The sequence below is a fragment of the Procambarus clarkii genome, chromosome 33, assembly GCF_040958095.1.
Source record: "Procambarus clarkii isolate CNS0578487 chromosome 33, FALCON_Pclarkii_2.0, whole genome shotgun sequence".
In the NCBI taxonomy this organism is placed as follows: Eukaryota; Metazoa; Arthropoda; class Malacostraca; order Decapoda; family Cambaridae; genus Procambarus; species Procambarus clarkii.
Genome location: NC_091182.1, coordinates 41,467,229 through 41,480,600, shown reverse-complemented (window position 1 = coordinate 41,480,600; position 13,372 = coordinate 41,467,229). Strand labels below are relative to the sequence as shown.

The window sequence follows — 13,372 nt, the reverse complement described above, 5'->3', positions numbered from 1 at the left end:
GCTTAGAAGGTTGGATTTTTGACGGAGTGGCAGATGAAAAAGAACGGGTTGGACAGAGTTTAATTTACACGGTTAACTTGTATATTCTGAATTCCTGAATCTTTTAACATCATGAGCGATGTAAATCATAGATGTTCCTATCTCGTGTTCCAATCAGAATGCGTTCCTTCTCTGTAATCCTTATGTATGGAAGGGTTTTGTGGAGGGCTTGTAGCGTCGAGCCTCAGTTGATAACTCTACAAGCTTAATGATCATAGATTCATTGTGGTGTCAAGTCTCATCATAGATTCATTGTGGTGTCAAGTCTCATCATAGATTTATTGTGGTGTCAAGTCATAGATTCATTGTGGTGTCAAGTCATAGATTCATTGTGGTGTCAAGTCATAGATTCATTGTGGTGTCAAGTCATAGATTCATTGTGGTGTCAAGTCATAGATTCATTGTGGTGTCAAGTCTCATCATAGATTCATTGTGGTGTCAAGTCATAGATTCATTGTGGTGTCAAGTCTTGGCTTGACACATTACCAGCCTAATCAACATTGTTTGTGGTAAAGGGTGACAAATTTCACAGCTTAATGGACACACATTCAGTGCTTATCATGCCTACATGAATGACTCTCCTGGTATCTTTACGATCAATACAAGCATCTACAGTTCTTTATTCATGTGGGGATATGTTGTGATGTAGATGTGAGGATATGTTATGGTGTAGAGGGATATATTTCCCTAGCAGTTGTGGGGAAATTTTCCCTCCAACTATTTTCCCGTGTTTTTAGATCTCAATTTTCGAATTTGGTACAAATTTGACAGTTTTCCAGAAGCGAAAACTCGGCAACATTAAACCATTTTAATGAAGTTATTAATTATTGTCAGAAACGTCTTTCAGACCCGTGGATGCCTAAATGATTAATGAATTGTGAACTAAAACTAATGATTTCCTGGAGAGTATTTCGTATTAAGATAATATAATTTGGCAATAATATATATCCAGTGAGTTTAGATTTTCTCTCGCATCATAATATATACAGACTTCTGTTTTAGCCTTAAGAGATCATTACACTAGTTTTAGTGTGATATTGACCACTTTCTCTCTCTACTTACACGTTTATGCTCTTCTGTTATCTCACTCAACCAAGTTCTTCCCTCTTCTATATTTCCCTCCATCTTCATCTTTACCATCTCTCTTCCTTCTCTCTTCCTTCTCAATTCGTCTGTTATATGGCTCATTCTCCATGTTCTATGTCCCCTTTGGCTTCCTGCCTCTCTCGAACACCAACACTTGGTCAGGATTTGCAGGATTCTCTCTCTCTCTCTCTCTCTCTCTCTCTCTCTCTCTCTCTCTCTCTCTCTCTCTCTCTCTCTCTCTCTCTCTCTCTCTCTCTCTCTCTCTCTCTCTCTCTCTCTCTCTCTCTCTCTCTCTCTCTCTCTCTCTCTCTCTCTCTCTCTCTCTCTCTCTCTCTCTCTCTCTCTCTCTCTCTCTCTCTCTCTCTCTCTCTCTCTCTCTCTCTCTATCTCTCTCTCTCTTTCTCTCTCTCTCTCTCTCTCTCTCTCTCTCTCTCTCTCTCTCTCTCTCTCTCTCTCTCTCTCTCTCTCTCTCTCTCTCTCTCTCTCTCTCTCTCTCTCGCCTCACAGACGGGTGATGGTCTTTGGCCAACCTCGAATGTGTTGTCTCAGGACTCACTCGCTAACCTTCACGTGAATGTAGTCAGGAAGTCTCAGATGGGTGGTGGTGTTTGTGGGTCGTATTGATGGTGAGTGTTGGTGGGTGGTGTTGGTGGATGGTGGAGAGTGTTGGTGATGAGTGTTGGTGCGTGATGGTGGTGGTGGTGATACAATTCCCATTTTGTTCGTACCTTCCCTGCCTCAGGAGTAATTTTCCCACCCCTTGTACATCCTCGACGACCCTGTTATCCTTTCAGTTCAAACAGGACGTGTGCAAGTTTCGCGGTTTAGGAGAAATTTATGTTTAAGTATGCTTAAGTGGCGAGCATTTCAACGGTCCTCCCAACATGGCGGTCATGGCATCACTACATGAGCAGAGTTTCCCGCCGAGGAGCCGAGGCGAGGGCGCCTCGGATGTGAAAACGGATTTGATTGGCGACAAGTTGGAAGCAAGGGCCAATCCGCAGGCGACACGATGTCACGTGATCACCGAGACTGCCAGCGTGACGTCTGATTGGTGGGATATACCTCACTATTCCCCCATCCGTCTGTGCAGTAGGACGTACTAGGATTTGCTCTGGTATTTTTGTAGAAATTTGTAGTTGAGTGCCAAGTCAAGCCTACATTAAAAGTCGATGACCTTTGGGAGGACGCAAGAAGCCTAGGGAAGCTTAGGAAAGAGTTTGCATTAGTTAGTCAAAAGTAGATAAGGCGAGTTCTTGACTCCACAGTTTTTACAAAACTGCGGAGTTTTTTGTAGAAACTCTCCACAGCCTAATATTACCAAAATTTCCCACGACGACGAGGGCAGTCCTGATTGGAAGAGTGGAAGAAGAATCGACAGTAAGAAGAGTGCAGAGAAACGACCGCGACCTGTGACATTCATGCTACGTGAGAGACAGAACAGTGAACAATGAAGCATTGAGTCTGAAGTTCTTACCAGGAAATGTTATGGCAGCAAGTCTGGGCTGTTGCAGCGACCCAGCAACAGCCAACTTATGGGCGACAGAGACAGTTTGCAGTGACATTCGCGTAAAGTAGCGGTCTGAGCTTAGAGCTATAAGATACCTTCAAAGTGTGAGGTGCGTCCCCGTTCGCACGCTAGCTACCTGAAGTTATGAACAGATATATTAGATCAACCCCAAGTGTAAGTTGTGTGGTGAGATAACCACAACCTTCAGCGAGTGACCTCCACACTGTTCGTCTCCTGTAATCGCCAAGGAAAAAAATTAGATGTTGTAACGATTCTTTTTTAGTTCAGGCGAAGAGACAAGATTGCAGTGTATGAATTGAAGGGCGAGGTGGTGGACAGCGCGCCATCAAGTCCTACCGGGACTTGACTAAGTCACCGGCAGCAGTTGCTGGCCGCTTGTGTGTCAGGAGCGCTGCAGGAGTCAGCTTTGATCGTCGTCTGTTGCTGCTAATACCTTCTCGCCCTTACCCTCCTTGAACAAGTTTCCTTCTGCGGAATAACATGGGGTTATACTTGTACTTGTTCTCATATTTCCATACTTTATTTGATCGTTGTGTGTTTCCTATAAACGTATTCATGTTTGGGGGAATTAAAAGCTGATTATTATAGCATAAGATTTCTGTTTACTCACTGACTAGTTACGTGAGGTTATGGTTAATTATATGTAAAGTTAATCAAGACAACCTCAGTAACTTCTGTTTTTGAGTTGATGCTCAATTCAAGGGTTTGTAACTCTCAGGTAACTCTCAGGCATTCAGTAAAGAGATCTTTCGAGTTTAAAGGCGCCGCGATTAGCCAATTTCACATTTTGATGAGGCTTGTACAGCAGCTGTGTTTTATTTCATTTTATTAAATGTTATTTTAAATGTTGTATTTCTGTGTTCATCTGTTATTTATTATTGATAACAAACTCTTGTACTGAATCTTAAGAGGTGGTATTCACTGCGGGACAAACATGTATGAGATAGGCTAGGCTAGAACAATGGCAGCATGTGACACATGTATTCGTCCAGGAGTGTGTGTCTCCACCGGACAATGGTTGAAGAATGTCCAGGGAGGAGCCACACCCTCGGTGATGCTGCTGACGTGTGAGGACGACTGAGAGTGTGAGGACGAGTGTGAGTGTGAGCAAACTTGCCAGAGTGCGGGGTAGCCTAGCCTCACCACTTGGTGCAGTGTGAGTTGTGAGGATTATATAGTGGACACCGGGTGTGTGTGAGCCCTCTATACCCTTTCTGAAGGTCCGAGGACGACGAACTGTGGAGTGGTAATGGGCTGAAGTCGTCTGAGAGCTCCTTGCTATTCTACTTCGCCACCCGCCAGTGGGTGCGAGTGTGTTGAACGGTCCTCGGGGGAGCTGCTTGAGTCCCTGTGCCGGTGGTTGACACGGGGGACGTGGTAGTGGTGGTGGTGGAATGTGGCGGTAAGTGCAAGTGGGTGATGGCGGCGAGTGCAGGTGGGTGGTGGGCGGCGAGTGCAGGTGGGTGGTGGCGGTGAGTGCAGGTGGGTGGTGCGGCGAGTGCAGGTGGGTGGTGGCGGCGAGTGCAGGTGGGTGGTGGCGGCGAGTGCAGGTGGGTGGTGGCGGCGAGTGCAGGTGGGTGGTGGCGGCGAGTGCAGGTGGGTGGTGGCGGCGAGTGCAGGTGGCTGGTGGCGGCGAGTGCAGGTGGGTGGTGGCGGCGAGTGCAGGTGGCTGGTGGCGGCGAGTGCAGGTGGGTGGTGGCGGCGAGTGCAGGTGGCTGGTGGCGGCGAGTGCAGGTGGGTGGTGGCGGCGAGTGCAGGTGGGTGGTGGCGGCGAGTGCAGGTGGGTGGTGGCGGCGAGTGCAGGTGGGTGGTGGCGGCGAGTGCAGGTGGGTGGTGGCGGCGAGTGCAGGTGGGTGGTGGCGGCGAGTGCAGGTGGGTGGTGGCGGCGAGTGCAGGTGGGTGGTGGCGGCGAGTGCAGGTGGGTGGTGGCGGCGAGTGCAGGTGGGTGGTGGTGAAACTGATCAGTTGTGAGTACCGAATTGTGATGGTTGTTGTGGTGGAGATGAATATTAATTACTCGATCAAGCTTAACAGACATGACTTTTCTAACTCCATTCTGTCGTTCTGTTACCAAGTTCATCCCATCAGGTGCTCCACTACTCTCGACCTGATTACTGTCTCCAGCACTTTACGTGCACCGAACGACACTGGAAGACAGAAGAGTAAGGGGAGACATGATCACTACCTACAAAATCCTCAGAGGAAGCTACCGGGTAGACAAGGATAAACTATTCAACACTGGTGGGACACGAACAAGGGGACACAGGTGGAAACTGAGTACCCACATGAGCCACAGGGACGTTAGAAAGAACTTTTTCAGTGTCAGAGTAGTTAACAGATGGAATGCATTAGGCAGTGATGTGGTGGAGGCTGACTCCATACACAGTTTCAAATGTAGATATGATAGAGCCCAGTAGGCTCAGGAATCTGTACACCAGTTGATTGACAGTTGAGAGGCGGGACCAAAGAGCCAGAGCTCAACCCCCCCAAGCACAAATAGGTGAGTACTTGTCAGTGACACTACTATATAAGGAAGTGCCTTCTGTCTCTGTCTTATCTTGAATATTCAAACTACCTTCGCCTTTTTGCCATAGCTCTGGGAAAATTCCTATTTTGAGTGTTTCATTAAAAACATCAGTTAGAAGGTGACCAAACATCTCTATCAGGTCTGGCCCAGTTGATTTTGTTGCATCTGCATCCTTTAGACGTTTGTTAACATCTTCCACTGGGCGTACTATGTCATCCAGTGAGTCTTCTGACATTTAACTACTCAACTCTAATCTCCAAATTGGTTCCTTTCTAAAATCTAATGAAATCTTTTGTTGAGTTCCTCACACACCTCCTTGTCGTCTTCAAAAGGACGACAAGGAGGTGTCGTCGTCCCCCGCCTCTTTAACTTATCACAAGGTCTCTTATTGTTGTTTTACTCCTTACACGACTATAAACAGCTTCGTGTGGTCCTTAGGGTCGTCTACAAATGACGTTTCAAAATCGTCTCTCAGCTTCCCTCCTGACTTTGGTATATTAAATTTTGGCTCTGTTTAGAGCTTTCCTGTTTTCCTCTGTTCCTAGAGAGCTCTCTATAATGTTTTCACGGATTTGTTGCCCTCCCCTTTGCTTCTCTGCACTGCCTAGTAAATCAGGGAGGGATTACTTTGACTTTTTCATCCACCTCTTTCTTTAGTGGGATGTGCAGCTCTGTTGCATCGGTGTATTTCTGAGCAATAACGTCCATGAGTTCATTGATCATCTCTTCCAGTTTCCTCCCTCACTTGACTTCACTCAGAAATCCTTCACGTTACAGGAGTCTCCACCTCTGTAGTTTTGACTTCTACAGAGTTTTGAGATCGGTTTTCCTTCTGACCGGAAATTCTGATAATTCTGGAAATTCAGGAAATCCTGAAATTTTGGAAATTCTAATAATTTCCTTCAGGAAAGTTTTTTTTCAGGTCTTATTCCCCATTTATCAGTTACATTCTTTGTGTATTTTATTCTGTCTTCCATTGCCCTTCTCGCTTCTCTGATGCTATCCCTTCTTCCATTAACTTTATCCTAACTTGAAGCTCATGTATATTTTCATGAATTTTGTCGTTTATTTCCCACAACTCCTCTAAATCCTAAATCTCTAAGATCTTCAAGGTAGGATTCCTCAATATCCTTCAAGGTACGAGTTCCTCACTCTTGACAAAGTTTCCATTTAGGTTCACAATGACCTTCTCCTGCTCCTCTATTGTTGCTCTCTTTCATGAATTTCTTGTACTTGCCCCTCTAGTGAAGCAGCCTCTGCTTGTAGCTCTCATTTTCCTTTCTCCTCACCTTATTTTGCTTTCTCTTCTCCTCCATTGTATCTCTTGTTAGCGACTCTATATACTCCTGCATCTCTGTTATGGTGTTAGCATTTCTAAGCTGCTGCTTTTTTATTTGGGCCTCTAATGTTGTTAACATATTCGATGTAATCATATTAATTTTGGACGTTCCTTTTCCTTATTGCTCATTGTTTCTTGTCTCTCCCTATCTCTCTTATTCCTCTCCCTCCTATTGATCTCTCGAGTGTCATTGTTTTCGGTTGTTCTCTCAGGTGTTCCCTGTGTTCACACTCCACTGTATCATCAAACACTGAGGTACAACAGGCCCAGCTGGCTTGCACTAATTCATAGACCCAAACTATCTGGCTCAGTGAGTGAGAGGTGAGTGGTGGGGTGGCATCCGGCCCTTGCTGTTGACAGCTCTCATTCCAGAGTAGTGGCGTGGTGGTGACTGTTTGGTTATCCTGTGTTATCCTCTTAGGTTATGTAATTCTTCTTCTTATTGCCCCCTTTGCCTTTAGTTATCTAGTTTAATTGTTACAATGAATTTGTGTAAAAAATAGGGTGTGGTGGGTGGGTATGCAAGTGTGGTGGGTGTTGGTGGGTGTACATGGGTGTTGATGGAAGGGGTGGTGGGTGTTGGTGGGTGTACATGGGTGGTGATGGAAGGGGTGTTACTGTAGGTGGGTGTAAATGGAAGGGGTGGGGGAAATTTAACACTATTAGGCATAGAGGCAAGTCCAGCCCCCGTGAACACCCCAGGTGTAGCCCCCGTGGACACCCCAGGTGTAGCCTCCGTGGACACCCCAGGTGTATCCCGAGTGGACACCCCTACTCCGAGTGGGACGGGGGGAAAGGAATGGTGCTCACCAGCTGAATAAGTATATCTAAGAATGGCAAAATAGTTTTAACTCAAGTTTAGAGTTTACAGAAATCCTTCGAATAATTTATCTTATGTTCTTTATTTCTCAGGGCATAGATACAATGTGAAAAAAATCTATTTTTTCCTCTATGTATCTATGTATCTTCGGGTTATTAGTCTAGAATTCTTAGATGGAGAGGTTAAGAATGTTGATTCTATTGGTCTCAAGGTTTGTTATCCTCTGAGTTTTTTGGAAGTTTGCCGTAGCAAAGCACGTCGTACATGCTATAATAATATATGCAGTGAAAAAAATCGCCCAGAGAATGTGTTATGTTTACCATATTTTTCTGGGTTTGAAAATATGGTCAAGGCCTTGAAACTTTTTGATATACATGTATTGTTTAATTACGAAAATACTGTTGGTAAACTATTAGTTAGAAACAGTTCTCGTAGGGATAATTGGGTCATTTATAAAATACTTTGTAAAAACTGTAATAGGTTCTATGTTGGGCAAACATCTAAAGATTTGAAATGTAGAATTTCGCAACATAAATACTCTGTAAGACATGTCCAATTGTCTAATGCATTGTTTGTTCGTTTGTCAGAAAATACTCAGCAAACTGATCGGGAGATGGCTTCTTTAACAACGATTTGTAAAATCACTTTCAATAGGAATACAATTTAATCTGCTTTAATACAGACTACAAAATCCTGTAATTTGAACATTAGCAGTGGTTTATATAATTTAGATTCATTTTTGATTGATCAGTTAAAGGGCAGATTGGGTAGGATCATTGATACACAATTTTCTCACTGATTCATTGTTAATATCTACTATCTTATGCTATTATTATCCATGTGTGGGTATTAATAGGGGCCTTTTGGCACATATGATGTAGCTCTTATTTTATATCCACCTAATCCCATTTATATATTTGTCATTGTAACTCACTTCATCTCACCTGCCTATATATGTCCAGACCTATTGATTTGTAAATCATTCCTTCTGAAGATGTATTAATATACGAAAGTACTTAAGGAAATTCCTGTTTCAATTCTTCCTCCGTGGTCTGACACTCACATTTTTCATCACGTGTTAATTTTCGTGATTCACACACACACACACACACACACACACACACACACACACACACACACACACACACACACACACACACACACACACACACACACACACACACACACACACAAATGTGTGTGGTGGTGGCTGACTCCATACACAGTTTCAAGTGTAGATATGATAGAACCCAATAGGCTCAGGAATCTGTACACCAGTTGATTGACGGTTGAGAGGCGGGACCAAAGAGCCAGAGCTCAACTCCCGTAAGCACAAATAGGTAAGCACAAATAGGTGAGTACACACACACACACACACACACACACACACACACACACACACACACACACACACACTTGCTAAAACAAACACACGCAGTGTCAACACTCCAGCTTACCTCTGACGCGGCCTCAGAACCTGGGAGAAGGAGCTGGGAGAGGGAGCTGGGAGAGGAAGCTGGGAGAGGGAGCTGAGAGAGGAAAGGTAGAGGCGGTGGGAAAGAGAGTAGCGACCATAACCTCTCTGTATTAGACAGAGGAAGGTAGGCTATGTTGGTGGAATAGTGGGAGGAGAGAGGGAATGGTGCAGAGAGGGAGAGGGGAAGAGAAGAAGCAAGAGAGAGAGAGAGGTGGGGGTAAAGAAGAAGAGAGGAAAGGAATTAAAGAGGATGGAAACAACAGAGTCAGGGCGAAAAGGAAGAGAATCCCAACATGGAGAGGAGAATGAAGAATAAAGAGAAACGGGTGATGCAATATGAAGATAAAATAGCGAAAGAGGAGAAGTAACAAACAGGAAAAGAAAGAGGAGAAAAGAAATAAAACAACAAAACTGGAAGAGTAAGAATATAAAAGAGACAGGAAAATACTGAGCAAATAAAGAGCAAAAGAGACAGAGAGCTAATAAAAAAAAGTGAAGGGGGAGAGCATGAGGATGTAGAGAAGAGAGGGGCAGGAAGAGTGAGAAGGAGGAGAGGTGAGAGGGTAGGATAAAGATCAGGAACAGGAGGAAGACACGAGAAGAGGGGGACACACGGGATAATAGCAGCAACAATGCGATATTTTGTAGATTGTTCAGTAAGGGGAGTGAACAGATGGAGGGAATGGCATGGAAGAAGGGAGAAGGAAAACAGAGAGAATGGGAGAGAGAGAGAGAGAGAGAGAGAGAGAGAGAGAGAGAGAGAAAGAGAGAGAGAGAGAGAGAGAGAGAGAGAGAGAGAGAGAGAGAGAGAGAGAGAGAGAGAGAGAGAGAGAGAGAGAGAGAGAAAGAAAGAGAGAGAGAGAGAGAGAGAGAGAGAGAGAGAGAGAGAGAGAGAGAGAGAGAGAGAGAGAGAGAGAGAGAGAGAGAGAGAGAGAGAAGGAACAGTGAGGGAGAGGAAAAGAAGAAACAAAGACAGAGAGAGAGGACGAAAGAGAGAGACAGGAGAGAGAGAGAGAGAGAGAGAGAGAGAGAGAGAGAGAGAGAGAGAGAGAGAGAGAGAGAGAGAGAGAGAGAGAGAGAGAGAGAGAGGACGATAGAGATAGAAGAGAGAGAGAAAGAGAGAGAGAGAGAGAGAAAGAGACAAAAACACCTGAACTATTGGAATCGTTTAAAGCTCTCAAAATGTACTCTCAAGAAAGGAGAAGAGAAAGGAATCAAATAGTACACACAGAAGACTCTGAAGGGCGACAGGGGGTAATTATATAACAACATACTAGAGTGAACAACACGGAAGGAAATGCAGAATAGAGCCAGTGAGGAGTAGAGGTGCCATAGGTGCAATCAGAGCACACTGTATGAACATCAGAGGTCCTCGGTTGTTCAACACCCTTTCAGTAACTATACAAAATATTGCCGGAACGAAAGTCTTAAAGAAAAAACTGGACATTAGTTACCTCTGTCAGCTGAACTATTCACATAATTTGTTTCTTTATATAACTGAATGCGACAAAATCACGGTATTGAAAGATAACGCCATCAGTGAGGTTCAGGAACTGTGAAAGTACTCCGTTCATAATAATGTTCTGCCAGGAACTTTAGCCGAGTACCCACAGCTTGCTTACTGTAGGTGCGGCCGGCACATGACTGTAAAGCTGCCGCCCAGTTGGGTGGGTGGGTGTGGAGCACATGACTGAAAGCTGCCGCCCAGTTGGGTGGGTGGGTGTGGAGCACATGACTGTAAAGCTGCCGCCCAGTTGGGTGGGTGTGGAGCACATGACTGTAAAGCTGCCGCCCAGTTGGGTGGGTGGGTGTGGAGCACATGACTGTAAAGCTGCCGCCCAGTTGGGTGGGTGTGGAGCACATGACTGTAAAGCTGCCGCCCAGTTAGGTGGGTGTGTAGCACATGACTGTAAAGCTGCCGCCCAGTTGGGTGGGTGGGTGTGGAGCACATGACTATAAAGCTGCCGCCCAGTTCGGTGGGTGTGTAGCACATGACTGTAAAGCTGCCGCCCAGTTAGGTGGGTGTGGAGCACATGACTGTAAAGCTGCCGCCCAGTTGGGTGGGTGTGGAGCACATGACTGTAAAGCTGCCGCCCAGTTGGGTGGGTGTGGAGCACATGACTGTAAAGTGGAGCACATGACTGTAAAGCTGCCGCCCAGTTAGGTGGGTGTGTAGCACATGACTGTAAAGCTGCCGCCCAGTTGGGTGGGTGGGTGTGGAGCACATGACTGTAAAGCTGCCGCCCAGTTGGGTGGGTGGGTGTGGAGCACATGACTGTAAAGCTGCCGCCCAGTTGGGTGGGTGTGGAGCACATGACTGTAAAGCTGCCGCCCAGTTGGGTGGGTGTGGAGCACATGACTGTAAAGCTGCCGCCCAGTTGGGTGGGTGTGGAACACATGACTGTAAAGCTGCCGCCCAGTTGGGTGGGTGTGGAGCACATGACTGTAAAGCTGCCGCCCAGTTGGGTGGGTGTGGAGCACATGACTGTAAAGCTGCCGCCCAGTTGGGTGGGTGTGGAGCAGGACTAGTAACTGTGCGACTAACACACCACAGATGGGAACTGCCTTGTATAGAGACTGTTGTGGACCTCTTCTTGAATCACTTGATATATGTATATGTATTTGTGTAAAATAAAAATAGAATTGAGTAACTAGCTTCACAAAATTGTTAAATACTTAGCTAAACGAACATACTTACTTTACATACATAATTATTACGAAGCCAAATGGGTTCAGTTCCTGAAGCTATTATGTGCCTCTGTAATACTTTCCACCACGGCCCACGGGAAGGGTATGGGGTGCATAAAAAATGACTAAACTAAAACTGCGGGCCACTAGAAGCAACAGCCTGTTAGACCAAGCTCTCACCCGGGACCTGGGGAGTAGAATAGCTTTCAGAAACTGACCCAATTGTTAGACATAACTAAGCTTCACAACATTTTGAGGAGAGGGAATAATCAAGGGGAAAGCGGCAAGCCATTACGACTATACTGGGAAGGGGTCAGGATAAGGGTATGGGATGGGACGGAGGGGAAAAGGAATGGTGCCCAACCACTTGGATGATCGGGAATTGAACTCCGACCTGCATGAAGCGAGACTGTCGCTATACCGTCCAGCCCAAGTGGTTGGCTATATATATTGAGTATTTTGAATAAACCTAAGGTGGATTAAAGGCGAGCTTTCTTCCTGAAAGTGAAATCTGAAAAAGTGAAGTGAAATCTTCCCATATGGTATAAGGAGATGTAGAAGAGGTAGCAGGTGATTTTGAACCGAAGACTGTGTCTAAACAATCATTAAGACAAATACAAATGAAGCGACTAATCGCGTGAATCTATTGGCTAATGAAATCATTGAGGTAGAAATTCTAGTTGCTATAGGATGTCCTAAGTATAATTTCGGTCTGCAAATGAACTCGATCAAATGTGATCTGATAATATTCTTTCTCCTATTATTTCCCTCGATAAATGTATTCTCTATTTATTCACTATATCATACTATGTTTATGCTAATTATCTTGAGGTTATCTTGAGGTTATCTTGAGATGATTTCGGGGCTTTAGTGTCCCCGCGGCCCGGTCCTCGACCAGGCCTCCACCCCCAGGAAGCAGCCCGTGACAGCTGACTAACTCCCAGGTACCTATTTACTGCTAGGTAACAGGGGCATTCCGGGTGAAAGAAACTTTGCCCATTTCTGCCTCGTGCGGGAATCGAACCCGCTCCACAGAATTACGAGTCCTGCGCGCTATCCACCAGGCTACGAGGCCCCTACGAGGCCCCTACGAGGCCCCTAATGACCTCCCGTGTACTCTGTGGAGTCAGATATTCCCGCTCTACATTGTTTAACACTCACCAAACTTACAGAGTTGAGGCTGTATACATTTAACAAATAAATTAGGAATCAATCAAATGCTAAACGAATCCAAGGACGTCTAATATTGATTAGACGTCTAACATGTCTAATGTATGTCTAACGTCTGCTTAGAACATTAAATATATATATATATATATATATATATATATATATATATATATATATATATATATATATATATATATATATATATTATTAAATATGACCGAAAAAGTAAGATTAATAATTCTAACACGAATTTTCTCAATCTTTCGTACATTACGCTTCACTGTTGGAGGTAAATCAAAAATCAATTCTCCAAAATTCATTTTTATTTCTAGTCTGACGCGACACGGGCGCGTTTCGTAAAACTTATTACATTTTCAAAGACTTTAGTTCACAAATACACAACTGAATAGAACTTACGTATCTCCGATTTTATATCTACATTTGAGTGAGGTGGAAGGGGTGATGTGGCATTAACACAAGACAGAACAAAATGTGGTATTAATAGGGTATTAATTTCATCAACACAAGACAGAACAAGAGTATTAATAGGGTATTAATTTCATCAACACAAGACAGAACACGAAGCAATGGATATTGAATAGAAGTGTTTGTAGAAAGCCTATTGGTCCATATTTCTTGATGCTTCTATATTGGAGCGGAGTCTTGAGGTGGGTAGAATATAGTTGTGCAATAAT

At 44.7% G+C, this 13,372-nt stretch overlaps 1 protein-coding gene across 1 annotated transcript in view; it reads left to right on the top strand.

Annotated features, from left to right (window-relative positions):
- Positions 1-2,009: 2,009 nt before the first annotated feature.
- Positions 2,010-13,372, top strand: part of LOC138370836 (mucin-5AC-like) — a 23,019-nt gene continuing 11,656 nt past the window's right edge. Inside the window, exons 1-2 of the mRNA XM_069335443.1 lie at positions 2,010-2,224; positions 2,423-2,553. Of these exons, the coding sequence (XP_069191544.1) occupies positions 2,010-2,224; positions 2,423-2,553 (346 nt within the window). The remainder of the gene's footprint in view (positions 2,225-2,422; positions 2,554-13,372) is intronic.